This window comes from Myxine glutinosa, chromosome 6, assembly GCF_964187855.1.
Source record: "Myxine glutinosa chromosome 6, kmMyxGlut1.1, whole genome shotgun sequence".
NCBI classification, from domain to species: Eukaryota; Metazoa; Chordata; class Myxini; order Myxiniformes; family Myxinidae; genus Myxine; species Myxine glutinosa.
Window position 1 is genome coordinate 80738347 of NC_136266.1, and position 27245 is coordinate 80765591.

The 27245-nt window shown below is 46.6% G+C and overlaps 1 protein-coding gene across 23 annotated transcripts in view; it reads right to left on the bottom strand.

Moving 5' to 3' along the window:
• RAP1GAP (RAP1 GTPase activating protein) overlaps positions 1-27245 on the bottom strand; it is a 572300-nt gene that overhangs the window by 29345 nt on the left and 515710 nt on the right. For 15 of the 23 annotated variants that reach the window (XM_078780052.1, XM_078780046.1, XM_068120452.2 and 12 more), the window contains 10 exons: positions 26222-26300; positions 21485-21538; positions 20497-20580; positions 20068-20168; positions 17006-17135; positions 16159-16314; positions 15536-15607; positions 15320-15406; positions 13958-14095; positions 386-556 (listed from right to left, as the gene is read on the bottom strand). In XM_078780052.1, the coding sequence (XP_078636178.1) occupies positions 386-556; positions 13958-14095; positions 15320-15406; positions 15536-15607; positions 16159-16314; positions 17006-17135; positions 20068-20168; positions 20497-20580; positions 21485-21538; positions 26222-26300 (1072 nt within the window). The remainder of the gene's footprint in view (positions 1-385; positions 557-13957; positions 14096-15319; positions 15407-15535; positions 15608-16158; positions 16315-17005; positions 17136-20067; positions 20169-20496; positions 20581-21484; positions 21539-26221; positions 26301-27245) is intronic. The other 8 variants (XM_078780047.1, XM_078780050.1, XM_068120449.2 and 5 more) reach the window with 1 other exon arrangement.

The window sequence follows — 27245 nt, forward strand, 5'->3', positions numbered from 1 at the left end:
AGAGTGCAGCAAACATGCTGCACGAGCCATGCAAGCCTGAATGCCTGAGCCGTGCAGCTGCACACTGTCACACATCAGGTTCACGGAGTCTCGCTACGAATCCTCTGATCGTGCATGCATTCAATGTTTTGATTAGTGCTATACATTTGATGTGTAATAGCTGAGGCCATTTATTCTAATTTACGGCCTATTTGTGGATTCCAGTCTGCATTCCATTCATGCCATGGGATAAACGATTAAATAAAAAGTTCCATTTGTTCATTGTCAGGAAAAGTTGTTAAAACGTCATTGTGCAAGGCTTGCAGGAGTGCTGGTGTGCATGGGACATTATCGTGAGGCTATGGATATTTGAATTGGTGTGGCACGGCGTGGGCACGGCACTTACACTCGCTGAGTTTTTAGCTCCCTCGCTCACACTGTGGCTGATGAGTGAAGTGACGTGGCTGGTGGGAGTGGTGGCCGGTGCCGGGGACGCCGGAGCGGCTCCTGAACCCCCTTGCTTCTTATTGGCTGCCTCCATGGCGTCCATGGATTGGCTGCGGCCACGGATGACTCGCTGCTCAGCAACGAGCCGGGGAATTGATTGGTTTAGTTCATGCCACAGTGCTGAGTCCAAGCATTTAGGCTTGCTGTGTAGAGACATGTTTAGCTTTGCTGATAAATATTTTCAACATATTTAGGCAGCTCTCATGAAAACCACTTTGCACAACTGCAAAAGCTGCAAACCATGCGCGATGTCATACAAACAGAAAAGCAAATGAACGAGATGCTGATGCAGAAGCAGACACGACGTGCCCTTTGACCTCGATTGAGTCACGATGATGCAGAGTGTGCTTCATTCAATTAGTTTTTTTTTTTTTTTTTTTTTTGTATACTGAATCGAGGCTCGTGAAAGAGCTAAGAGGGCAAAGGGGGGCATTAAGCTCCAGGGGGGCATTAGGCTCCACTACATTGTAAATCATGAAGGTAAATGTGCATTTACGATGTAGTGGAGCCTCATGCCCCCCTGGAGCTCAATGCCCCCCCTTTGCCCTCATGCCCCCTGGAGCTCAATGCCCCCCCTTTGCCCTCATGCCCCCTGGAGCTCAATGCCCCCCTTTGCCCTCATGCCCCCTGGAGCTCAATGCCCCCCCTTTGCCCTCATGCCCCCTGGAGCTCAATGCCCCCCCTTTGCCCTCATGCCCCCTGGAGCTCAATGCCCCCCCTTTGCCCTCATGCACCACTTCGTTGCTTTCCCCCCACTCCTCTAAAAAAAATTGGTTCACAAATAAAGGGGGAAAGCTTTACAAATATGCAATGGGTGTTCTACGGTGAGCAACCAAAAGGTCTTTGAAGCAAAAAGTTTGAATAACAGAGGCGAGAGCATCATTTCAGTATTTGTCACTAATAACCGCAAACACCAAAATTCCTGTTGCACTTGTTTTGCTCCTGAAATTGGAAGCTTCATAACTGGCAGTTAAAATTTATAATGCCTTTAATAAATCACTTTTTTGATCTATAAATGACAGACACCATGAGATTTCCAAATATGTTATCATGAGTGATATGTCGTGCAATAAAATCCGAAATCCAATGAAATATCTTAACATGAGAGGCCGTCTACATATTACGCATGTAGGTGGGAAATGCTGATTTTTTTAACTCTGCGAAGCTCCCCTCCATCGGACTCCTCCTCACTTGTTTCCTAATCTCTTCCCTTCATCCCTTTCCATGAATATTGATTTCTTTTTTCGTCAATTCCATCTCACTGCCCCCTCTGCCCACAGCGTGTGCATATATAAGATCGCTCCTTAGGGGAGGAGCACGAGTGACAATGCCTCGCTTAGAATTCAGTTTTGAAAAGGCAAAACAAACTTGAGACAAAAAGATTCTCAAAAAAAAATCTTAGATGAAACAATTTTTTTTTTTTAGAAACTCAGTAAAAACTTCCGATGCATTTCTGCAACTTCTTGCTTTTAAAAAACGATAAAAGCATCGTCGTCCGCAAGATGTGGAGCTGTCTATTCTGCGCCAATCAATGATCAACTATCCATCATTTTTAGTGGCAAGTCGTTAAAATATCAAACTTTCTCTTTAAAATGATCGCGTGATGCAAGAATGACAACTCCACATCTTGGGGACTTCCCTGTCAAAAACAACAGATTGGTTGATAATATTGTGAGATAAGATGGATCAATCGATTGATTGGTGACTCATGGCCCTGACCCCGGCCATTAGACATCTACGAGGTCAGGAATACTTGGGACAAGGATTTGAAGTATAGGAAGGAGATGAGGAGATGAGGCCATAGCAAAGGAGATGAGGAGATGAGGCCATAGGAAAGGAGATAAGGAGATGAGGACATAGGAAAGGATATGAGGAGATGAGGACATAGGAAAGGATATGAGGAGATGAGGACATAGGAAAGGATATGAGGAGATGAGATCATAGGAAAGGATATGAGGAGATGAGATCATAGGAAAGGAGATGAGGAGCTGAGTTCATAGGAAAGGAGATGAGGAGATGAGGACATAGGAAAGGATATGAGGAGATGAGGACATAGGAAAGGATATGAGGAGATGAGGTCATAGGAAAGGAGATGAGGAGATGAGGACATAGGAAAGGATATGAGGAGATGAGGACATAGGAAAGGAGATGAGGAGATGAGGTCATAGGAAAGGATATGAGGAGATGAGGACATAGGAAAGGATATGAGGAGATGAGGACATAGGAAAGGAGATGAGGAGATGAGGTCATAGGAAAGGAGATGAGGAGATGAGGTCATAGGAAAGGAGATGAGGAGATGAGGACATAGGAAAGGATATGAGGAGATGAGGACATAGGAAAGGATATGAGGAGATGAGGACATAGGAAAGGATATGAGGAGATGAGGTCATAGGAAAGGAGATGAGGAGATGAGGTCATAGGAAAGGAGATGAGGAGATGAGGACAAGGAAAGGAGATAAGGAGATGAGGCCATAGGAAAGGAGATGAGGAGATGAGGCCATAGGAAAGGATATGAGGAGATGAGGGCATAGGAAAGGAGATGAGGAAATGAGGTCATAGGAAAGGACATAAGGAGATGAGGACATAGGAAAGGATATGAGGAGATGAGGACATAGGAAAGGATATGAGGAGATGAGGACATAGGAAAGGATATGAGGAGATGAGGGCATAGGAAAGGAGATGAGGAAATGAGGGCATAGGAAAGGAGATGAGGAGATGAGGTCATAGGAAAGGATATGAGGAGATGAGATCATAGGAAAGGATATGAGGAGATGAGATCATAGGAAAGGAGATGAGGAGCTGAGTTCATAGGAAAGGAGATGAGGAGATGAGGACATAGGAAAGGATATGAGGAGATGAGGACATAGGAAAGGATATGAGGAGATGAGGTCATAGGAAAGGATATGAGGAGATGAGGTCATAGGAAAGGAGATGAGGAGATGAGGTCATAGGAAAGGAGATGAGGAGATGAGAACATAGGAAAGGATATGAGGAGATGAGGTCATAGGAAAGGAGATGAGGAGATGAGGACATAGGAAAGGAGATGAGGAGATGAGGACATAGGAAAGGATATGAGGAGATGAGGACATAGGAAAGGATATGAGGAGATGAGGTCATAGGAAAGGAGATGAGGAGATGAGGTCATAGGAAAGGAGATGAGGAGATGAGGACAAGGAAAGGAGATAAGGAGATGAGGCCATAGGAAAGGAGATGAGGAGATGAGGCCATAGGAAAGGATATGAGGAGATGAGGACATAGGAAAGGAGATGAGGAGATGAGGACATAGGAAAGGATATGAGGAGATGAGGACATAGGAAAGGATATGAGGAGATGAGGTCATAGGAAAGGAGATGAGGAGATGAGGACATAGGAAAGGATATGAGGAGATGAGGACATAGGAAAGGAGATGAGGAGATGAGGTCATAGGAAAGGATATGAGGAGATGAGGTCATAGGAAAGGAGATGAGGAGATGAGGTCATAGGAAAGGAGATGAGGAGATGAGGACATAGGAAAGGATATGAGGAGATGAGGACATAGGAAAGGATATGAGGAGATGAGGTCATAGGAAAGGAGATGAGGAGATGAGGTCATAGGAAAGGAGATGAGGAGATGAGGACAAGGAAAGGAGATAAGGAGATGAGGCCATAGGAAAGGAGATGAGGAGATGAGGTCATAGGAAAGGATATGAGGAGATGAGGTCATAGGAAAGGAGATGAGGAGATGAGGACAAGGAAAGGAGATAAGGAGATGAGGCCATAGGAAAGGAGATAAGGAGATGAGGACATAGGAAAGGATATGAGGAGATGAGGACATAGGAAAGGATATGAGGAGATGAGGACATAGGAAAGGATATGAGGAGATGAGGGCATAGGAAAGGAGATGAGGAAATGAGGGCATAGGAAAGGAGATGAGGAGATGAGGTCATAGGAAAGGATATGAGGAGATGAGATCATAGGAAAGGATATGAGGAGATGAGATCATAGGAAAGGAGATGAGGAGCTGAGTTCATAGGAAAGGAGATGAGGAGATGAGGATATAGGAAAGGATATGAGGAGATGAGGACATAGGAAAGGATATGAGGAGATGAGGTCATAGGAAAGGATATGAGGAGATGAGGTCATAGGAAAGGAGATGAGGAGATGAGGTCATAGGAAAGGAGATGAGGAGATGAGGACATAGGAAAGGATATGAGGAGATGAGGTCATAGGAAAGGAGATGAGGAGATGAGGACATAGGAAAGGAGATGAGGAGATGAGGACATAGGAAAGGATATGAGGAGATGAGGACATAGGAAAGGATATGAGGAGATGAGGTCATAGGAAAGGAGATGAGGAGATGAGGTCATAGGAAAGGAGATGAGGACAAGGAAAGGAGATAAGGAGATGAGGCCATAGGAAAGGAGATGAGGAGATGAGGCCATAGGAAAGGATATGAGGAGATGAGGGCATAGGAAAGGAGATGAGGAAATGAGGTCATAGGAAAGGAGATAAGGTGATGAGGACATAGGAAAGGATATGAGGAGATGAGGACATAGGAAAGGATATGAGGAGATGAGGACATAGGAAAGGATATGAGGAGATGAGGGCATAGGAAAGGAGATGAGGAAATGAGGGCATAGGAAAGGAGATGAGGAGATGAGGTCATAGGAAAGGATATGAGGAGATGAGGGCATAGGAAAGGAGATGAGGAGATGAGGGCATAGGAAAGGAAATGAGGAGATGAGGACATAGGAAAGGATATGAGGAGATGAGGACATAGGAAAGGAGATGAGGAGATGAGGGCATAGGAAAGGAGATGAGGGGATGAGGACATAGGAAAGGATATGAGGAGATTAGGTCATAGGAAAGGAGATGAGGAGATGAGGACATAGGAAAGGAGATGACGAGATGAGGACATAGGAAAGGATATGAGGAGATGAGGACATAGGAAAGGATATGAGGAGATGAGGTCATAGGAAAGGAGATGAGGAGATGAGGTCATAGGAAAGGAGATGAGGAGATGAGGTCATAGGAAAGGAGATGAGGAGATGAGGTCATAGGAAAGGAGATGAGGAGATGAGGACATAGGAAAGGATATGAGGAGATGAGGACATAGGAAAGGATATGAGGAGATGAGGCCATAGGAAAGGAGATGAGGAGATGAGGCCATAGGAAAGGATATGAGGAGATGAGGACATAGGAAAGGAGATGAGGAGATGAGGTCATAGGAAAGGAGATGAGGAAATGAGGCCATAGGAAAGGAGATGAGGAGATGAGGTCATAGGAAAGGAGATGAGGAGATGAGGCCATAGGAAAGGAGATGAGGAGATGAGGCCATAGGAAAGGAGATGAGGTCATTATCACAATCAATGACTGATCCATCAATCCAGCTTTGTAATTTTATCACTTAAAAATTCTTATTGTGATTATTATAATGAAAAATTTAATAAAACTTTGTTTCTACAGCTGTCAATCATTCATTTTTGATAAAAGTTAACCTGACCATTACCAATCAACTATTCCTTTCTCTCCTACAAAGCTCAGAGGCAATGTTTGGCTCTTTTATCAAAATGCCAGACACAATGTTTTATACAATGAGTCATATCTGTTGTGTTCTGCTCGAAGACAAGTTCAGTCGGGCCAAAGCCGCTCCACAGCAAGGACTCCACTGAGTGCTTTGACTTTGTTTTCAGATTGGTATTCAAGGCAGGAATTTAGCATTTGTTCAGGATGCCCGTGATAATTCGCCTACTCTTCATGAAAGACACTGTGGGATCTTTCACTTCAACCAACTAATGCTGTCAGGTGGGACGTGAAGTTTAACGTCTATCCGAGGGACAGCACACACATCGATGCCTCTTTCAGCCTGTGAAGCACCAGAGTGGCAGTTAAAGCTGGGTCGGATTCAAACCCAGGCGAGACAGCTCGGAGGTGAGTGTGTGTACCTCTAGGCCATCCTGCCAGCCGATATACAAAGTACAAAAGTGCAATGGTAGAATTTGTGACCTCTCACCTTCCCTCTTGTGTACTCGTACATACCCCTTAAAATATGATGGCTCATGAGATCCAACATAAATCTGGAAGGGGCTTCAAAAACAAATCTCCACCATTTTGTTTGATCATGGTGGAGATAATCTAATCTCGTGATAATTATTTGAGTCTTCCTCTCCATCTTCTCACAATACTCCTAACTCTTCCTAACAATTTTATCCACATCACTTCCCCTTCCCCCCACTTCCTTACTCTACCCCTATATACCATATCCTCACTTAGAATAATAATAATAATAATAATAATAATAATAAAGATTTTAAAATGTTGCCTAACAAGAATTGTCAAAATGTGAGGATGAAGGAGCTGGGGCTCCCACGTCGATCGGAAGAATGGACGCGACAAAAAGCTGGAATTCATCCGAGTTGCTTTAATCAAACCAAACACTCAGGCACTCTGAAAAGCCCGTTTATCGGGCAGCAATATATATACAAATTATACCGGAGCGTTTGCCCAGGAAAGGCGAGAGGGGGCGTGGCCCAGCGTCCCGACCGAGGCCTGGCAAGTTGAGCGCGGGCCTGCCCGGGCGTCCTGGACGAGCCCGGCATGGTGATCGCTCCGCGTCCTTGATAGGTGCAAGGCGATTGTGAAAACCCAGCGGTAGCCGCTACACACGTCCCCCCAGAATCGACTTGCACCGGCAGGGTCAATTTGAGGGGGGTCCTGATGACCCGGCCGAAGCGACCCCTGGCGGGTCGTGGGAGGGGGTCCGGTGTGGTGGTGGGCGGTCGAGTGGGGGGCACCGTGGACGGGGGGCGGCCTCGCCGCGGCGGAAGGGCCACCCGTGGTGGGTGGTCGACGTCCACGTGCGCCGGCTTGAGGCTGTCCACCACAATCCGGTCCGACCTGCCGCCGATGTCGATGACGAACGACTTGTCGTCCCGTCGCAGCACCCGGAAGGGCCCATCGTACGGCGGCCGGAGTGGCCCCCGATGTGCGTCGTGACGCACAAAAACATACTCCGCTGTGCGAAGTGCTGGGGGGACGTAGGACTGGGGGTCACCGTGGTGGGATGTTGGCACGGGGGCAAACCGTCGGGCGGCCTCCTGGAGGTCCGAGCGCTGGTGAGCTGCGGACCAGGGACTGGTAGCGTCGGGCACGAATTCGCCCGGGACGCGTAGCGCCTGGCCATAGACAAGCTCGGCGGTGCATGCCTGGAGGTCCTCCTTGGGGGCCGTGCGGAGGCCCAAAAGGACCCACGGCAGCCGGTCGGCCCAACCGCCGTCTTGAAGGCCGGCCATGAGCGTGGCCTTCATGGAGCGGTGGAATCGCTCGCACAACCCGTTTGCTTGGGGGTGGTAGGCCGTAGTACGGTGGAGCTTGACCCCCAGGTTGCGGGCGACCGCGCCCCACAGCTCGGAGGTGAACTGTGGTCCGCGGTCTGACGAGATGTCCGCCGGTGCACCGAAGCGGGCGACCCAGGTGGCGATGAAAGCCTGCGCCACGTCGGCGGTGGTGGTGGAGACGAGGGGAACGGCCTCCGGCCACCTGGTGGTCCTGTCCACCATGGTGAGCAGGTGTGTGAACCGCCGTGACGGGGGGAGGGGGCCCACCAGATCCACGTTGACGTGGTCGAAACGTCGTTCGGGCACGGTGAAAGGTGCCAGCGGGGCCTGGGTGTGTCGGTGGACCTTGGCCCGTTGGCAGGCCGTGCAGGTGCTGGTCCAATCGCGGACGTCCCGACGAAGGCCGTGCCAGACGAATCGCGTCGACACCAGCTTCTGGGAAGCTTTCCGGCCCGGGTGGGAAAGGCCGTGGAGGGAGGCGAAGATGCGGCGTTGCCAGGTGACGGGCACGATGGGGCGAGGCTGGCCTTGGGAGACGTCGCAGAGCAGGACAGTGTCCGCGAAGGGGATGTCGGCCAGGCGGAGGCCCGTGTCCGCCGCCCGGAGGGCTTGCACCGTGGTGTCGGTGGTTTGGTCCGCCGCCATAAGCGCAAAGTCCACGCCCAGGTGGACCGCGTTCGCGCTGGCCTGGGAAAGACAGTCGGCCACGGCGTTGTTTTGCCGGCGACGTGCCGGATGTCCGTGGTAAACTCCGACACGGCGGAGAGGTGGCGCTGTTGGCGGGCCGACCCCGGCTCCGTGACCTTGGCCATGGCGTAAACCAATGGCTTGTGGTCGACGAACGCCGTGAAAGGTCAGCCCTCCAGGAGGTGGCGGAAATGGCGGACGGCCAGGTGTAGACCGAGGAGCTCCCGGTCAAACTTGCTGTATTTGAGCTCGTTCGGCCGGAGCTGCCGGCTGAAAAAAGCGAGTGGCTGCCAAACCCCGTTCACCCATTGCTCATGTACGGCGCCCACTGCGTAGTCGGAGGCATCCGTGGTGAGGGCGATGGGAGCGTTGAGCACCGGGTGAGCGAGCAGTGTTGCGTCGGCGAGGGCCCGCTTTGAGCTTTGGAAGGCCGCATCCATTGCTGCGGACCAGGCGATGTCGTGCTTGGCCGGCTTGCCCCGGAGGGCTTTGTAGAGGGGCCGCATGAGTTGAGCAGTGCGGGGCACGAAGCGGTGATAAAAATTCACCATTCCCAGGAATTCCTGCAGGGCCTTTATGGTGCGGGGACGCGGGAACGTGGTGATGGCCTCGACCTTGGTTGGCAGCGGCACGGCCCCGTTCTTGGTGATGTGGTGGCCCAAAAAATCAACGGCCGTCGTGCCGAAGTGGCATTTGGCCGGGTTGATGATGAGGCCGTGCTCGCTGAGGCGCCCGAACAGTGTTCGGAGGTGGAGGAGGTGCTCGGCCCGGGACGTGCTGGCGACGAGGATGTCGTCCAGGTAAACGAAAAGGAACGGCAGGTCACGCAGCACGCCGTCCATCAAGTGCTGGAATGCCTGAGCCGCGTTCTTGAGACCAAACGGCATCCGCAAGAATTCGAATAAGCCGAACGGCGTGATGACTGCCGTTTTAGGGACGTCGGCCGCCCTGACAGGTACCTGGTGATATCCCCGTATGAGATCAATTTTCGAAAAAATGTCCCCGTCCCGCCAGACGGGCGGAGAAGTCTTGGATATGCGGGATCGGGTACCTGTCGGGGGTGGTAGCGTCATTGAGACGGCGGTAGTCGCCACACGGGCGCCATCCACCCCCCGGCTTTGGCACGATGTGCAGTGGCGAGGCCCACGCGCTATCGGAGCGCCGCACGATGCCGAGGTGCTCCAACGCGTCGAATTCGGCCTTCGCCACGGCGAGCTTGGCTGGGTCGAGGCGGCGGGCCCTGGCGTAGACCGGCGGGCCCGTGGTTGGTATGTGGTGCTCGATCCCATGCCGTACTGCGACGGCCGAAAACATCGGCCGCGTGAGGGCCGGGAACTCCGTGAGCAGGCGAGCAAACTCGTTCGCCGCCGGGACGGCGCATGCCAGCTCGGTCGGCGCGGAGCTGCTCAATGTGCATACCAGGGAGCTGAAGGTTTCGGCGTTGATTAAACGATGCCGTTGGACGTCCAACAGCAGTCCGTGTGCGCAGAGGAAGTCGGCGCATAGCAGAGCCATGGGCACGTTTGCGGTTACGAACGTCCAAGCAAAGCGTTGGCCGCCGAAGCAGAGGGTGACGTTGCGCGGGCCGAAGGTGCGGATGGTCGATCCGTTGGCCGCAACCAAGGAGGGGCCGCAAACCGCGGATTGCCTGTCCTGGTCAGAGGCGGGTATGACGCTCAGTTGGGCGCCGGTGTCGCACAGGAAGCGCCGTCCGGACGCTTTATCCATGATGAACAGTAAGTTGCCCGTGTGGCCGGCACTCATGGCTGGTAATGAACGCCGGCCCGGCCGTTTCCCGGCCTGCCGAAGGTGCACGGGGGTCGGCATGTCCGGGCCTTCTGTCCGAACCTGGCATGATAGTAACACCACGCTTGGTCAGGTGGAGGCCCCGGTCGTCGTGCTGGAGGTGGTCGGCTCGGTGTAGCGGCCGCCAATTGCGTCGGCAGTTCGGTCGTCGACCGTGCCGGGTGCTCGGGCGCCATGGGTGTTGCGTCGGACGGCGGTGGGTCCCATGTCGCCGCTGCGATGCGCTGTCCTGCGGCGGAGATCTTGTCGGCTTCTCTGGCAAGGGCCCGGGGATCTGTGATCGTCGTGCTTGCCAGGGCGAGGCGTACCGGGTTAGGCAGCTGACGGAGGAACAGCTCCCGGAACAGGAATGCCGGAGAGTGCTCGCCGAGCAGTGAAAGCATGTAGTCCATTCGCTCGGAAGGGCGCGTGTCGCCGAGCTCGGGCAGGTCGAGCAGGCGCCGTGCGCGTTCCGCCGATGGGAGGGCGAAAGCGTCGAGGAGAAGCTTCTTAATCGCGCCGTATTTGTCAGCGGCTGGCGGGCTCTCGAGGAGGCTCAGGGCGCGGGTCGCGGTGGCCGAACCGAGCGCTGCTACCACATGGTGGAAGCGGGTGTCGTTGGCCGTGATGCCTCGCAGGGCGAACAGGGAATCCGCCTGTGCGAACCAAACCGCCGCGTGAGCCTCCCAGAAGGTAGGCAGTTTAAGGGCGACTGCCGTGTCCATGTCGGTAGGTCACCAATGAAGGAGCTGGGGCTCCCACGTCGATCGGAAGAATGGACGCGACAAAAAGCTGGAATTCATCCGAGTTGCTTTAATCAAACCAAACACTCAGGCACTCTGAAAAGCCCGTTTATCGGGCAGTAATATATATACAAATTATCCCGGAGCGTTTGCCCAGGAAAGGCGAGAGGGGGCGTGGCCCAGCGTCCTGGCTGTGGCCTGGCAAGTTGAGGGCGAGCATGTCCGGGCGTCCTGGACGAGCCCGGCATGGTGATCGCTCCGCGTCCTTGATAGGTGCAAGGCGATCATGAAAACCCAGCGGTAGCCGCTACAAGGAGGCCATTAGGCCCATCAATGGTTGGTTTTCCATGGCCTATCGTTTTTAAATGTTGAGGAAGCAGCACGCACCATTTTAAAAGCTTTTTGGAATGATTTGGCCGAGGTTCAAACCCACCAACCTCCCAGACTCTGAGCGGATGCTGCAACCATTATGCCACTGACATATTTCCTTCCTTTTCTTTTCCTGAAACTCCGTATCTCAATTTAACCTCTCATACACGAGTACGCTCATGTACATAATAAGAATTTATGGCCTAATCGAGAATATCCATTTTATGTCACATACGCAATGCATTGTGGGAACCCAGGTGATTAACTGCCATCATTCAAATCAGAACGTTATGTTTTGTCAGTAACGTGAGTTTTAGTAGTTCCAAACACGAGTTTGAATGGAAGAAATCCCGACGAGTTGAAAGTGACAGAACTAGGTATGTCGTTGAAGATGAGTTCCACAACTGAATTAGTGCACAGGTAAGTGATCACTTTTGTTGACTTTGAGTGCTGTCAGTGTTAGATTGGGCCACGAAATGTTTTACGGTACTGGTACTCGCTCCTCATGCTGTCAGATTAAATTAGCAGTCGACGTGTTTTGTCATCATTTTATAAATTTGGAGAAACCCAGAGTCATATAAAGAATGCTCTACATTCTCCATTTCCAATGTGGCGTATTTAAGGAGAGGGAGAGATATAAATAAATAAAAGAAACGGAAGGAAATGTACCAATACCGACACAAGGAAAGATGTTTATAACAAAAACATCTAAAAATCCACATTTTAAAGGCAACAAGGTTCAAAACTCACTTTCTATTAATCAAAAAGATTTCTTAGCATGTCAAACATATGCTCTCTTTCCCTCATGGTCCCCCTGTGCTGTCTTTCCCTCGCGGTCCGCCTGTGCTGTCTTTCCCTCGTGGTCCCCCTGTGCTGTCTTTCCCTCGTGGTCCCCCTGTGCTGTCTTTCCCTCATGGTCCCCCTGTGCTGTCTTTCCCTCGTGGTCCCCCTGTGCTGTCTTTCCCTCGCGGTCCCCCTGTGCTGTCTTTCCATCGTGGTCCCCCTGTGATGTCTTTCCCTTGTGGTCCCCCTGTGCTGTCTTTCCCTCGTGGTCCCCCTGTGCTGTCTTTCCCTTGTGGTCCCCCTGTGCTGTCTTTCCCTCGTGGTCCCCCTGTGCTGTCTTTCCCTCGTGGTCCCCCTGTGCTGTCTTTCCCTTGTGGTCCCCCTGTGCTGTCTTTCCCTCATGGTCCCCCTGTGCTGTCTTTCCCTCGTGGTCCCCCTGTGCTGTCTTTCCCTTGTGGTCCCCCTGTGCTGTCTTTCCCTCGTGGTCCCCCTGTGCTGTCTTTCCCTCATGGTCCCCCTGTGCTGTCTTTCCCTCGCGGTCCCCCTGTGCTCTCTTTCCCTCGTGGTCCCCCTGTGCTGTCTTTCCCTCATGGTCCCCCTGTGCTGTCTTTCCCTCGCGGTCCCCCTGTGCTGTCTTTCCCTCGTGGTCCCCCTGTGCTGTCTTTCCCTTGTGGTCCCCCTGTGCTGTCTTTCCCTCGTGGTCCCCCTGTGCTGTCTTTCCCTTGTGGTCCCCCTGTGCTGTCTTTCCCTCGTGGTCCCCCTGTGCTGTCTTCCCCTCATGGTCCCCCTGTGCTGTCTTTCCCTCGTGGCCCCCCTGTGCTGTCTTTCCCTTGTGGTCCCCCTGTGCTGTCTTTCCCTCGTGGTCCCCCTGTGCTGTCTTTCCCTTGTGGTCCCCCTGTGCTGTCTTTCCCTCGTGGTCCCCCTGTGCTGTCTTTCCCTCATGGTCCCCCTGTGCTGTCTTTCCCTCATGGTCCCCCTGTGCTGTCTTTCCCCCGTGGTCCCCCTGTGCTGTCTTCCCCTCGCGGTCCCCCTGTGCTGTCTTTCCCTCGCGGTCCCCCTGTGCTGTCTTTCCCTCGTGGTCCCCCTGTGCTGTCTTTCCCTCGTGGTCCCCCTGTGCTGTCTTTCCCTCGCGGTCCCCCTGTGCTGTCTTTCCCTCGTGGTCCCCCTGTGCTGTCTTTCCCTCGTGGTCCCCCTGTGCTGTCTTTCCCTCGCGGTTGTCAGCTCTTTCACGAGCCTCGATTCAGTATACAAAATGAATGTATCCAAAAAACTGGCATATTGCTACAGAAGTCAAAAATATCCAACGTGTTTGGTGAAATTTTCGAAGTAATTGCCAATCCGGTCCAAAGAGGTTATTTTGTGGTTTCCTTGGGGTTACTACTTTCTCAGGTTTCAGAGGAAATAATGATGGGCCTAAAATCATGTAAATTTTTATTCCATCCTAGAAGTGTTCACCACAAATAAGTCATAAGATTTTCCATACCATCCTCAAACTGTTATATTTTGGAAGAATCTGGAACAAAAAACCCTGGCTTCTTCTTCGCTGTGTTATAAAAACCTGGATGCAACAGTATTGTTTTTCGTTTTTGACGAGATCACTGTGTGGAGCATGCATTGCGTGTTGTTGCTGTACTGGCATCTTCATACATACCCCCCTATTGGAATTTTTTATTTGAGATTACATGTCCTATATGCTATATCTGAATATGTAAAGAGGTTTTTTGCTGGATAATTGCACAAGCGAAGAAGCCAAACATTGCTATAATCGGCAGTGTTCCAAAGAGGTACCTTGAAGGACTCCAGGAAACCTCCGGCGACACTGCCGTTCTCTGAGCGCTCCTCGTCTGTAGTCTGCTGCACCATCGCTTGACTTCTCTTGCAGAGATCTTCGTACAAACTTTCTAGCAGGGCTGTGCGCGTTCGCTCCTGGGATCAGGTAAGAGATGATGCAAAGCTGAAATAATCAATTTTTGATTGATCCAGTTATTTTTGTAGACAGAGTCAAGGCTCATGTAAGAGCTAACACATTGCACACGAAAACAAGCACGGACCCGTAAAACATACAATAAACAAGAAAGAGCAATCAGAGATTGCAAACGCTCGCCAGGATGTATTTTCAGTGGTTTTAAAGGCTTTTGTGTTAAAACAAATATGGCGGCCGAACCACGTGACCGATGACGTCATCATTATTTTCCTATAAACTAATTTATTCCTAGATTATGCTCAAGAAATTTCATCTTCATCGGATGAAGTTTTGTACTTATCGAATTATGACGTCATCATGGAGGCACCTATGACATCATCATTAACATATTTTATTCCCCATGGGGAGTTCTTTACAATGAGCCATGTCTCAATTTTTTCTATTCAGCGCTTTCGGAGATATAGAGGTGCAAAGTTTTTCGGTTTTTCCGAGATGGCGGCCGAACCACGTAACCTATGACGTCATACTTATCATAAAAAAATTCTACAGGTGGAGTTGCACCTATGGTGAAAATTTTCTGTCAATCGGACAAACGGTTGCAGAGAAAATCATATTTATTTTGTGCGGACAAACAGACAGACAGACAGACAGACAGACAAACGGACTCAAATGCAATACCCTCGCCTCAGGCGAGGGTAATAAAGGAAGCGGGAGACAAAAGTGGGGCTGCACCAAAAGTTGAGCATCTGGAGGTGAAAATTAATTGGAAAAGCGTAATATTTTTGTTTTCAATGAAACCAGTTGCTCTTCCAACTGATGACAATTCATCACAGAACAAGAGATGAAGTAATTAATTGTGATTGTTCCAAGTTGATAATGACAGAGCAAGATGTGATCATTTGGGCAAGCTTTATTGATAAGAGAGCAGCACAGGTAAGAGATTCTGCCGTAACGCAACAGAAACACTATTTGTACCTTTTCATTTGGGTTCCTGATCGTTATCGCAACTCCAATGTTATTAAACTACAATGAGGAAAAGCCTGTCTTTATAACACTTTGAAAGGTTACCATTTTTGCCTAAAAATTTCCCAAAATTTTCCTAAATTTTGGATTTTCCTAAAATTTCCTAATTTTCCTAAATTTTCCTAAAAAATTCCCAATTTCCCAATTTCAAGCTTTGTGGAAGAATATTATGGAAATGCCAGTTTACCATAGCTGCGGCCTACCTCGAGCTTGGCAAACTTCTCGGCTTTGTAGCAGGCGTGCTCTGCATTGATGAGTTTTGTCAGCAGGAATTCTCTCAGTTCTGGGCCCTGGCACGGACATCCACCGCAGTTACAAACATCATTTAAAGTTTCAAATGAACGAAGAGTTTGTTGGAATGTCTAACAAAATACACCAACCCCCATGAACCACAATGTGTAAATGATGCGATGCATTGCCTTTTTGAAGACGGCAGGGCGAGGGAGAGCCGGACCAAATTCCGGCACATCGTATCTTGCTGTCACGGCAACCTAGTGAGTAATGCCTCATTATAGCTTATGCGATGATACTCAGGCTTTATGTTTGAAAGCATTGATAACATGTTTGCAGAATTTTTTACTGTATAAAGAATCAGCTTTGGTTATTTCACGATTGATTTAGCCTGTACTAATGTAACTTGGCCACGAGAGGGCGCTAGATCACACCACAAATCGTACAGCGTGGTCCATGTGTCTTGCGAACTAGTCTATTGTTTTGTCAGTTATGTATGTTCAGGAGTTGGTTGGTTTTGTGAATAAAAAAGAAATAAATACATGTTATTCCTAATATATATATATATATATATATATTATATATATATCAATGGAATAAATTGCAACAAGGTTAAACATATTACATTCAAGAAAAAAAGATGTATGGACCACCCTGTTGGATGAAAGTCCAAGGGTCGTTTGTAATTTTTGTGTTGGCATTTTTGTTTTCGCAACTGAAGAAAGTTGTGGCTCCAAATAATCCTCCATCTCGAGGTTTTTTAACCTTGCTATCCCATGACTTAAAGATGATTTGGTGTATGAACTTTGACCTTATAGTATGCATCTTCAGTGCTGGAACCCTCCGGCTGCACGACAATGTAGGCGTGTAAGAAATTGGAGGCAATCATGTCCGGAACAAAAGGTGTGCTCTGCTCCTGAAACACGATGGCCACGATGTCGTTACCGATGTGCCGTTTGCGTTGCAGCTGGAGGACAGACAGAACAGACAGAACCACAATGGCAAATAAGTGGATGCAAAGATACCCGCATTACAGGCAGACACACTTTACTCGCGTAACCCTTCTGATGGAGCTTATAAAACTTTGATGGTCATTGGACCATATCTAAAGATGTTTGATGCAGTTACAGCTCTCCTGGTGGAGGTTATCAGCACAGAGTTGATGGTGGCATTCTCACAACTCAAGATAGTTCAGCCTGTGGCAAGCTTAAGCTATCAAGTCTCCGTACGAACCCTTCTATTGAACGACAAATTTCCATTCTGGTGAAGTGACGGTAGTGTCCTGTGTATCTGATGTGGATGTTGAAGATTCCACTGTATCTTTTGAAAAGAGTGCCAGGCCGAATGATCTGATTGTGGTAATAGCCGTATGATTCAGAATTATTGGGAATGTACAGCACAAGCATGATGGGCCATACGGTCTCCTGTGCTAAAGTTTCCTTCAAAATATTCCAATACACTACACCGGTCCAAAATAAATTGATGGCTCTCAAGCTCAGCCAAAATAATTCTGGCCTATCTAATGCCTGAAGCCTCCACACCAAGCAAAACACCAGTCAAGTCATGCCAACTAAATTAGCAGAAGAACGTTCTCGCTAACAATTTACATTTAACATTGAAATTAAAGAATCCCCTCACATGAACCATTGACTCGATACCTGCTGTGCATCTCCTTCAGTGAATGGCAGCTTCGTTGACACATGGAACATGATCTCATGGTTGTGAAAGAGGGTATAGACAGACTCGGTGCCTGTTTGTCCATGTATAACATCTAGACCTCCTCGAAAGCTGTGGAAATACAGACAAAGGTGTTATATCCCATTATTTGTTTCCTCAAGCTATATAACAAATATTTCACCAACATTAATTATTTATTTCAACATGCGTTTAATTAACTGAGCCCACAAACAATGATTTCATACCCATATCCCATGTATTTAATTGATAGCGTGTTATCTAGTCATGGTGCCAACCTGAAGTCTGACAATTAATAATTGTATTATGGAGTCTTCTCATGGAACATTCCAAGTTTTTTTTTTTTTTTAATCTCTTTTTTTCCACCAGGAAATTAAGCATGGGTTTATATTTTGCAATTAAAATAAAAAAGTTTAAACAATACTCGCTATCCATCATTCCACCCCTTGTGCAGGATTACGCACAGCAATTAGTCAGTGATGTGTGACGCCAGTGCGAGCAGTTCCTCCCTCCAGATATAAGCTATGTTTCCCAGAACAGATCCATGGCCTTTTACTGTTTTGTTTTCATTCTAGTGTTACTGGTCGTGTTTTCGTCCAGTTTTCCAAGTCAGACTGTACCTCGTTGTGTTGAATTGTACAAAGAGTGCCTTCGATACGGTCTGGCAGTGAAAACTACGATACTATGATACGGTCTGGCTCACCAAACTCTCCTCCTATGGTATCCATGGAAACCTCCATGCATGGCTTGCGGACTTCCTCACCGGTCACAGTCAACATGTGGCCCTGAATGGATTTCTCTCATCTCCTCTTCCTGTTCAGGCTGGAGTTCCTCAAGGCAGGGTTCTGGGCCCTGTGCTTTTTCTGGTCTTCATCAATGATCTCTCTGACTCTCTGAAAAATCCTCTCTGTCTCTTTGCTGATGATTCCACTCTCTGCTGCTCCATATCTCATCCCTCAGATCGGCAGTCTGCAGCCTCCTCACTCTCTTCCGCTCCAGACCTCCTCATCCCTCAGATTGGCAGTCTGCAGCCTCCTCTCTCTCTGAAGACCTGGACAAAATCACAGACTGGTCAAACAAGTGGAACATGTCTTTCAATCGTGACAAATCTCACACTCTTACTATATCTCTCCAAAAAGACTGACTGGACAACCCTCCCATCTACTTTCTCAACAATCCTCTCCAAGTAGTTCTGTCACTCAAGCTTTTGGGTCCGACTATCTGCCATGATCTTTCCTGGGAAAACCACATTTCCAAGCTGGTATCCAAAGCCAGTCGCCGACTGGGCATCCTCCGTCGTGCGAAGTCCTTCCTTGGCACACCTGAGCTCCTCATCACATACAAAGCTTTCATCTGCAGCTTAATGGAATACTGTTCTCCCCCTCTGGGCTGGTGCTCCTGCTTCACACCTAGGTCGGCTTCACGCTGTTGAAACCAAAGCTTTCAGAATCATTGGAATCTCCCACGATGAAGCTAACTCCGAGGGCCTTTCACTCACTCACCACAGACAGGTTGGTGGTCTTTCTGTCTTCTACAGACTCCTCTCTGGCCTTGCCCTCCCCAGCTCTGTCTGTGCTCTGTCCCCCAAATATTCCTACAGGTCGCACAAGATCTGCCAGCAATCATCATATGGTTAAACTGCCAAAATCAAGACTCTCTGCTCACCTTCACTCTTTCATGCCTCTTTCCTCCCGCCTCTGGAACAAACTCCCTCACTCTCTTCAATCCCACTCCTCCCTCCAGGTCTTTAAAACAGTTGTTCCCCACCATCTCTTATCTTCCCCCATCCAAAACCTTGATCTTTTCTACCCCCATTAATTCACCCCAGATCCACTTTTTTGAAATACTGGCTTCTTTCCTGGAAGCCCGCGCAGTGTCCATGTGTTTTTTACCTCTCCCCCACCCTCCCTTCCCACACCTCCTCCCCCCAAGCCCTCTCCCTCCCACAGATCTCCCGACGTACCTGCTCTCAAATGTTGTACTTGTGTGTTTCCCTCTCTCTCCCAATCTTGTCTCCTGCTCCCTTTATTATATGTTTTATGTGTCCGTTTGTTTTTGTGTGATTAATGTTAGCTCTTTCACGAGCCTCGATCTTGTATACAACAAAAAAGAAAAGGAAAAAAAAAAGGCGGCTGAAGGTGGCTACTTAAATTTAATTAATTTGTTACTTAATTATTTTGTTTATTTTGTTACTTAAATGTGTCCACGGCCATTTTTCGGACATGCATGGACTGATTTTGTTCAAACTTGGCACAAAGACCGTACATGAGAATATACACATGCAGAAGACTTTGTTTTGTAATCCGGCCAAATATGGCCAACTGGTGGCCATTGCAGTTCTTTTTTTTCCCAATATGATCAAAGATGGCTGACTGGTGGCCATTTTGTTGATGTGTATAACTATTTATTGGACAACATAATGGTTATTATAATTTCATTGTAAAGCTATAAAGCTATAATAAAAGAATTAATTTTATTATATCGTTTTCATACTTATACCATGAAGATTTAAAAAAATGGATTAATCCTTTCAATTTTACCGAAACTACCTATAAGTACAGTTTCCAAGTTTATTTGAAAATTTGAAAACCAAGTTGAAAACAGCATTTTCAACTAAATGATAATTTTCTGTTGTCTATAGTTACAGAATTTCTTTTATACATAAATAAGTATTATTAAATGCTATACTGTTTGTATAATTTGTTACATCTCCCCTAAAATATATGAACATTGAATCCCTTCTATGCGAAATTTGCATTCCCAATCGAAAACATCATACAAGTCACGTGACCAATTATGTTACAAAATATGTGACCCACATCATTAATATTCATGACCAAATAACCCAATCATACTCAATCATGCATGTCACATGACAATCAAGTCATGCATGCATATACATAAATCTTGGAAGTATGGGCTAGCCCATTAACTCCGTACAGCAAAATTACTAAAACGATAGGGGGGCTGACATTTTATGTCTTATTCTCCTTGTTTAAAAAAAAAAAGAAGTAGTAAAATGTACCCTTTGAAATCATGAAGCTCGATATTATTTCCAAGAAGTTCAAGGAACTCCATGAAGGCTGGACTTTCCTCATTATTGCTGAAAACCTCTTCCTCGGTTGTCTGCAAGAACCATGCGGCACAGGATGTAAATAAGAGTGAGCTTGTTATGAGCTGCGTTCATAACTTGTTATTGTCATGTCCCATGCATCATCCCAAGTCAGGCAGAAGAAATGTTCTGGTTTCACTTTGTCTTTACCATTTGCAAAACATTTCTTAAAGTGCAAAATAAGAACAAGTTTCTTGTCGAACTATTGGTCAATGCGGCCAGGCTACAGCGAAATGCAAAACCTTGTTTGTATCTCGACAAAATCACATAACGCGGTCATATTTAATTCCAAAAGGTGTCAACTGGAGAGGGCAACAAAGATGGTCACCTTACAGAACTCACCTGACCGAACTGTTGATAGATCACTCCAAATTTAAAAGTGTTCGAAAGTACATGTTCGTCGTAATTTACAATCAGCTTCGAAGCCTGACGGGTGGGGTTGGAGAAATAGACAAGCGAAGCAGAGAGTATGTCGGCTTAGCAGAGCGATGGGAGCTAGCACATGCGATTATATACTTCCAAACCACAGTGAAGAGCTGATGGAATATGGAATTCATCAGCGTTACCCTGCGTGTTATGAGAGATAGCCATAACGCCAGAGTCCACCTTCATGCATGACTGTCATCGCCTATCTGAATCTGCAGAAAACCTAAGGAAAAATACCTTGCTGTCAGCACATGCTGCTTTCACTGCTGCATCTCTCCACCAATCTTGCGATAATTCACCAAATGTCCATCCGTCCGTTCCCAGGTACCGCAAAAACGGCTGAACCGATCGCAACGAAATTTTGGGTGGGTAATCATGGGACCCCCTGCAGTAAAATAGGCTATGTGGTTTTTCCAATTAGGAATTTTTTTCCAATTTTCCAATTTTCCAGTTTTTCCAAACACAATGGAATAATATTTACCGATATGAACAGTGATGTGGCTTTTATTGAAATTCTACAAATACTGTTTAGATGTTGATGATTTGCGTGTGATATGATGCGGATGTTCATATAAATCGTTTAAAAGAAAAAAGCCTTCAATTTCTGATATTTTGCCTTTTCATTTGGGCCTCCCAATTGAAGCCCCGCCCGTAGGGCGGTACCGTTGCTGGTATGTGTAATACACCAGGAGTGAGTAGGATGTAACACATAGATAGGCCTGAGTCACAAATGGCTATTCCTGAATTATACCCGTCAATATGTTGGCTCCCTGGAACACAATTATGTGCTAATGGCATTGTTTTGGGCTTTGGGATGCCATATTAGTGACTCAGTGTGTGTGCACATGTATGTTTGCGTGTGATTAGCCCGCACCAAATTGATGTCCGTTGTAACATTACATACTTTAGGGTAGAGGATCGGGAAGAACTTATCCACAGCAATGTCTTCACATACAAGCTGAAAAGAAAAAAAATAGCAGGTGATTGTCATTTATACAAAACAGGAAAAATATATCACGAGCCAAGGGCAATCAATGGAAATGAGGCTAGAGCGCCCATGTACAACTTGACCAACCCGACTCATGTAAATATTGAAAACTGGACATTGTGATCAGATTGAAAAAGGAAAGGACAGCATCAGTAATTGAGGTGTTTGTACCAGGTGACTTTCTGGACAGCATCAGTAATTGAGGTGTTTGTACCAGGTGACTTTCTGGACAGCATCAGTAATTGAGGTGTTTGCACCAGGTGACTTTCTGGACAGCATCAGTAATTGAGGTGTTTGCACCAGGTGACTTTCTGGACAGCATCAGTAATTGAGGTGTTTGTACCAGGTGACTTTCTGGACAGCATCAGTAATTGAGGTGTTTGTACCAGGTGACTTTCTGGACAGCATCAGTAATTGAGGTGTTTGTACCAGGTGACTTTCTGGACAGCATCAGTAATTGAGGTGTTTGCACCAGGTGACTTTCTGGACAGCATCAGTAATTGAGGTGTTTGCACCAGGTGACTTTCTGGACAGCATCAGTAATTGAGGTGTTTGTACCAGGTGACTTTCTGGACAGCATCAGTAATTGAGGTGTTTGTACCAGGTGACTTTCTGGACAGCATCAGTAATTGAGGTGTTTGTACCAGGTGACTTTCTGGACAGCATCAGTAATTGAGGTGTTTGTACCAGGTGACTTTCTGGACAGCATCAGTAATTGAGGTGTTTGTACCAGGTGACTTTCTGGACAGCATCAGTAATTGAGGTGTTTGCACCAGGTGACTTTCTGGACAGCATCAGTAATTGAGGTGTTTGCACCAGGTGACTTTCTGGACAGCATCAGTAATTGAGGTGTTTGTACCAGGTGACTTTCTGGACAGCATCAGTAATTGAGGTGTTTGCACCAGGTGACTTTCTGGACAGCATCAGTAATTGAGGTGTTTGCACCAGGTGACTTTCTGGACAGCATCAGTAATTGAGGTGTTTGCACCAGGTGACTTTCTGGACAGCATCAGTAATTGAGGTGTTTGTACCAGGTGACTTTCTGGACAGCATCAGTAATTGAGGTGTTTGTACCAGGTGACTTTCTCGACAGCATCAGTAATTGAGGTGTTTGTACCAGGTGACTTTCTGGACAGCATCAGTAATTGAGGTGTTTGTACCAGGTGACTTTCTGGACAGCATCAGTAATTGAGGTGTTTGTACCAGGTGACTTTGGCTGTGAGTTGGAGGATGTCTGGCTGGGAAGAATGTAAGTAGTGGCCGGCGTACCTCAGAGATCAGTACTCCGACCGTTATTAGATTTTGACTGAAGTGACTTTGACCTAAATAATGTGAAAGTTCGAAAATTGGTCAAGTACTACTTTAACAAGTATTTTATAAATCGAATATTATATATAAAGCTCTTTCTAATCAATGACTGACTCACTGCTATATATGTTTAGCACCTTCTCGGTAGAGGCCTCCCATGGCTCCGGGACCCAAGTGCCTAAGTAATCTTAGTAATTAGCAATTTCTTACTTACTCAGTAATCCCAATAATGATAGCACAATTTGAATATTGCATATTTCATTATGTTGCATTTATGGATCAAATGACTTGCATATCATTGTAACCTAGTCCTCTTGAATATAAATCCCTCTCACCATCTACATATATAAAGCATATATATATTATGTCTGCATGTAAGATGCACACGAGTAGTAGCTTGCAGTGTGCAAGCGTGCCCCGCTGGTGTGAATATAAAATGCTCGGAGCTCTCCTAATCTCTGGCGTGACACTGTTCAAGTCATTGATGTGAATTATGAATATACTTGTGAAAAACCCGTCAAAATGACGGGTTGGAACAGTTTATTCGACAGTGCAGCCTCGTTAGCGCACCAAAGTCTGAAGCGTCGGCCTAGCGTTAGGTGTGCGTATATCTTTTTTTATTTATTCGACATCATACGGATATAAATGAACACTCGTTTTACTCTGCATATGTTACACATCACGTGCAGCGAATTTCACCTCCTGCTCCTTGTATTTATTGTTATTTTAAAAAACGATTTTGTACACCACCCTTGAGGCTCGGTTTGCAAGCCACCGTCTACATTTCCAATAGAAGAGACATAATTACTCTTTTATGCAAAATGTTTTTCGAGTTTGTTTTATCCTCAAAAATAGACCGTAGTGAACACACATTTGTGTTGAACGATTGGCCTTTAAAACTTACCCCTATGAAGGGGGGCAGACATCTGTACAAAAACACAAACCTACATTGTATTTTATATGGTATATAAGAGTCCCAGCACTGATCCATGAGGCACCTCCTGCTATCCATTCTCACATTCTCACGTATCATCCACATCTCTCTATTTCGTACATAGAGAGATGTGGGTGATACCTCACTATTGAGGCAGATTCACAAAGGGCAGGTAGATCAGAAGAGTTAATCTGTATGAAGGACGGGATGGCAGAATAGTTTCCCTGAACCCATCTGATGTTTGCATAGCAGACACTAAGCGGTTTGATTTTGGATTTGGTTTTGGGCTCCATTGGTGCCGGAACTCTAAATGTAGGTTGAGATCGGGTTTCCTTGGATAAAATAATCATAGTGAAGGAAGAAAGGAAAAAGGGATAAGACAGGAAAACTTAGTTAAAGCTTCAAAAAAACCCACCTAAGACCACAGAGGACAAACACAGGAGACCAAACAAACCATGCACCGTAGCACGGGCACTCAAATGGCATCGGGAAATCAACCAGAGGTAGATGCATGGGGGCACCATCCATGCATGTCCATGGAAGTACACGTACCCTGGCATTTAACACCCGCTGATAGATCAGCCTCTCAGTGCATTAGCCCCGAGTTAGGGATCCTGTACTATTGGGCAGCCATGACCTGCAACATGTTTTTGGCCTGTATACCCTTTGGAGTGGCATTCATAATTAATTAATAGTCATCAAGGTGCACAGTGATTTCAATGTTTCTCGTACCATGCGTCGTTTGTTAGCAGATTTCTCCTTTACGTGAAGTTTTGCCAAAAAAACCCAAAAAAACAAGATGTTTTTATCAAAATTGTGAATTGTGTATGGCATAATGCCTCGGAGGTAGTGAACAAAACTCGAAAACAGCCTTTTTTGAGGGTTTGGCCCATGACCTAGCTCCTTAAATATATTCTGTCAGCTACTGGTAATTCCCCTGACTGTTCTTGTGTAAACGTTGAAGAAAGAAAACTATTTAGTAAACAATTGCCATCTCACTGTCATCATTAACCAATCGCGCAGTGCTATCGTTCAATAGGCCCACACTTGTCTTGACCTTCTCCACCCCTTATGTATGAGTACTGAGTACTTAAAGAATGCTTTGCTCCTATGTTTAATATCATTGGCCATATCCTTATCATATTCTGATATTTTGGCTTATCCCAAAAATGACTTCTGCTTATGGAGGTAAAGATGCTCCGTGTTGAACCACCTTGGTCTCTTTCTGGTTCTAGCTTTAGCTATCACTGGAATGTACTTGATCTTGCACACTGCAAATTTATTCCTTGAATGTTTCCAATTTAACGGATGCTGATTGCCCTCCTATTAGCTCGTCCCAAACTACAGCACCTACCTCTCCCCTTATCGTCTCAAACTTTGAAAACAGCCTTATTTTACTATCCCAAACTTTAACTCTTCGCAGAATACTTGCACACACCTTTGTGGTGACTCGTCCCTAAATGTTCTCGCTTCTCCACCTTCTCGGCCATATTTGTATCTTTACTTAAAAAGAGCTCTAGCACTTCATTCCTCTCCGTGCGCTTGTCTACAAACTGATGAAAAAAGCAATCCTGGACTAGATCTACAAATTCCTCATCTACTATTAGTTTTCCTTATTTCTGCATCCAAACTATCCTTGGCAAATAACAAGTAATAACAAGCCCCCATTATTAATATTCTTCCACCTGCCTTTGGATTCTTCATGAACCTATCCTACTCTTCCCTCACACGAGGAGCCCCGAACAGCGTATGATTTGTAGCCCACTGATAGGCCGGATCTGCATCCGGACCTCAATCAAAATCGAATCGGCTTGTCCTCGTCACTTAACCAACTCATCTAGCTAGTTTTGTCATAATCCGTCCACAACTTTTTAAAAACATCATTTTATATATCGTTTTGGCTTCGTGTCTCAATTGTGAAAAATAACTTTTAAAAAACTACAACGCCACTTGGTTGAGCCCATTACCTCCAAAATTCTCGAATCCTGATCCAGATTAGGATCTTCACCAAAATCGAATCGATTCGTCCTTGTCACAGACGCAACTGTTCCACCAATTTTCGTCCGAATCCGTCCAAAAATTTTGGAAATCAAATGCAATGCAAATCAAATGCAAATCAAATGCAAATGCTATATGTATATCGTTTTGGCCCTATCTCTCAATGGTGAAGAATCACTTAAAAAATTCTCAGATCCAGATCTGCACCAAAATCTAATCATTTCTTCCTTGTCACATACCCAACCTCTGCACCAAATGTCATCCAAATCCACAACTTTTTTGAGACATCCTCTTCACAGACAGACAGACAGACAAACAAAAAGAGAAAGACAGACAGACAGGGGTGAAAACAACCTCAGTCCACCTTCGGTCGCGGAGCTAACAATAACAACATGCATAAAGATAAAAATTACCTTTGACATTTGGGATATTGTTGGGAATTCGTTCAAACATGAGATGGGGATGACATCATGGTAGGTTTTGGATTTCGTTCTGTAAAGAGAAAGAGCGATCATCCACCGCTTGCAGATCTTTGAACTTATAATCATCTTCCCACTCCAGGATCTAATAAGTACTCCACGTGCAGCCCGCGCATCAAGCCCATCCATCAAATCCATCCAAGTGCTGTCTCGGTCTGTAGTATTTGAAAAATTACCTCCATGTTAAGCTTGTATAAATGAAATTGCAGACACATGAATATGTATTTGGTATAAAAAAAAAAAAGCTGTTTCTTTCAAAATGACTCCAAATATGATTGAATGCCCCATGGAGGCAATTTAAAAACTGTACTATGCGTGGAATATACAGACTGACCGAAATATATTTATTCAAAATGAAAGTTATGATACCGAATAAAAGGCAGTTCAGAGGGCATCGAGTCTTCTTACGTGAGATGTCACATTTGATTGCGTATACCAAAATGTCACTTATATTTGAGAAAACAAAATGGGGAGTGCGACGTGAGCGTGGGTTTTAATAAAATGCATTTTCAAAGTCAAGGCTCATAGAAGAGAAGCATTTAATGTTCGGGGTATTTTGGGTGTTCGGGGTATTTTGTGTCTTTAGAGTCTTTGGGGTCTTCTGGGTCTTCATGGTCTTTTGTGTCTTTAACAGTCTTCAGGGTATTTTGGGTCTTTGGATATTTTGGGTGTTTAGGGTCCATTGGGTCTTCGGGATCTTCTGGGTCCTTGGGGTCTTTTGGGTCCTCAGTCTTTAGGTCTTTTAACTGGTGGACACAGTCGTGTTCAAAGATTCCCCATTAAACCCCCACTCAGATCCCTCCTAAAGTGCCACTCAAAGCCTTTAAACCTACCCTTATGAGGGGGGACAGACACACAAATACACAAACGCACAGTGTGTTTGATATGGCAAATATTTGAGGCTTTTTGTTATTTTGTTGACAGGATCCAAGGCTCATATTGGAGCTAACACACACAC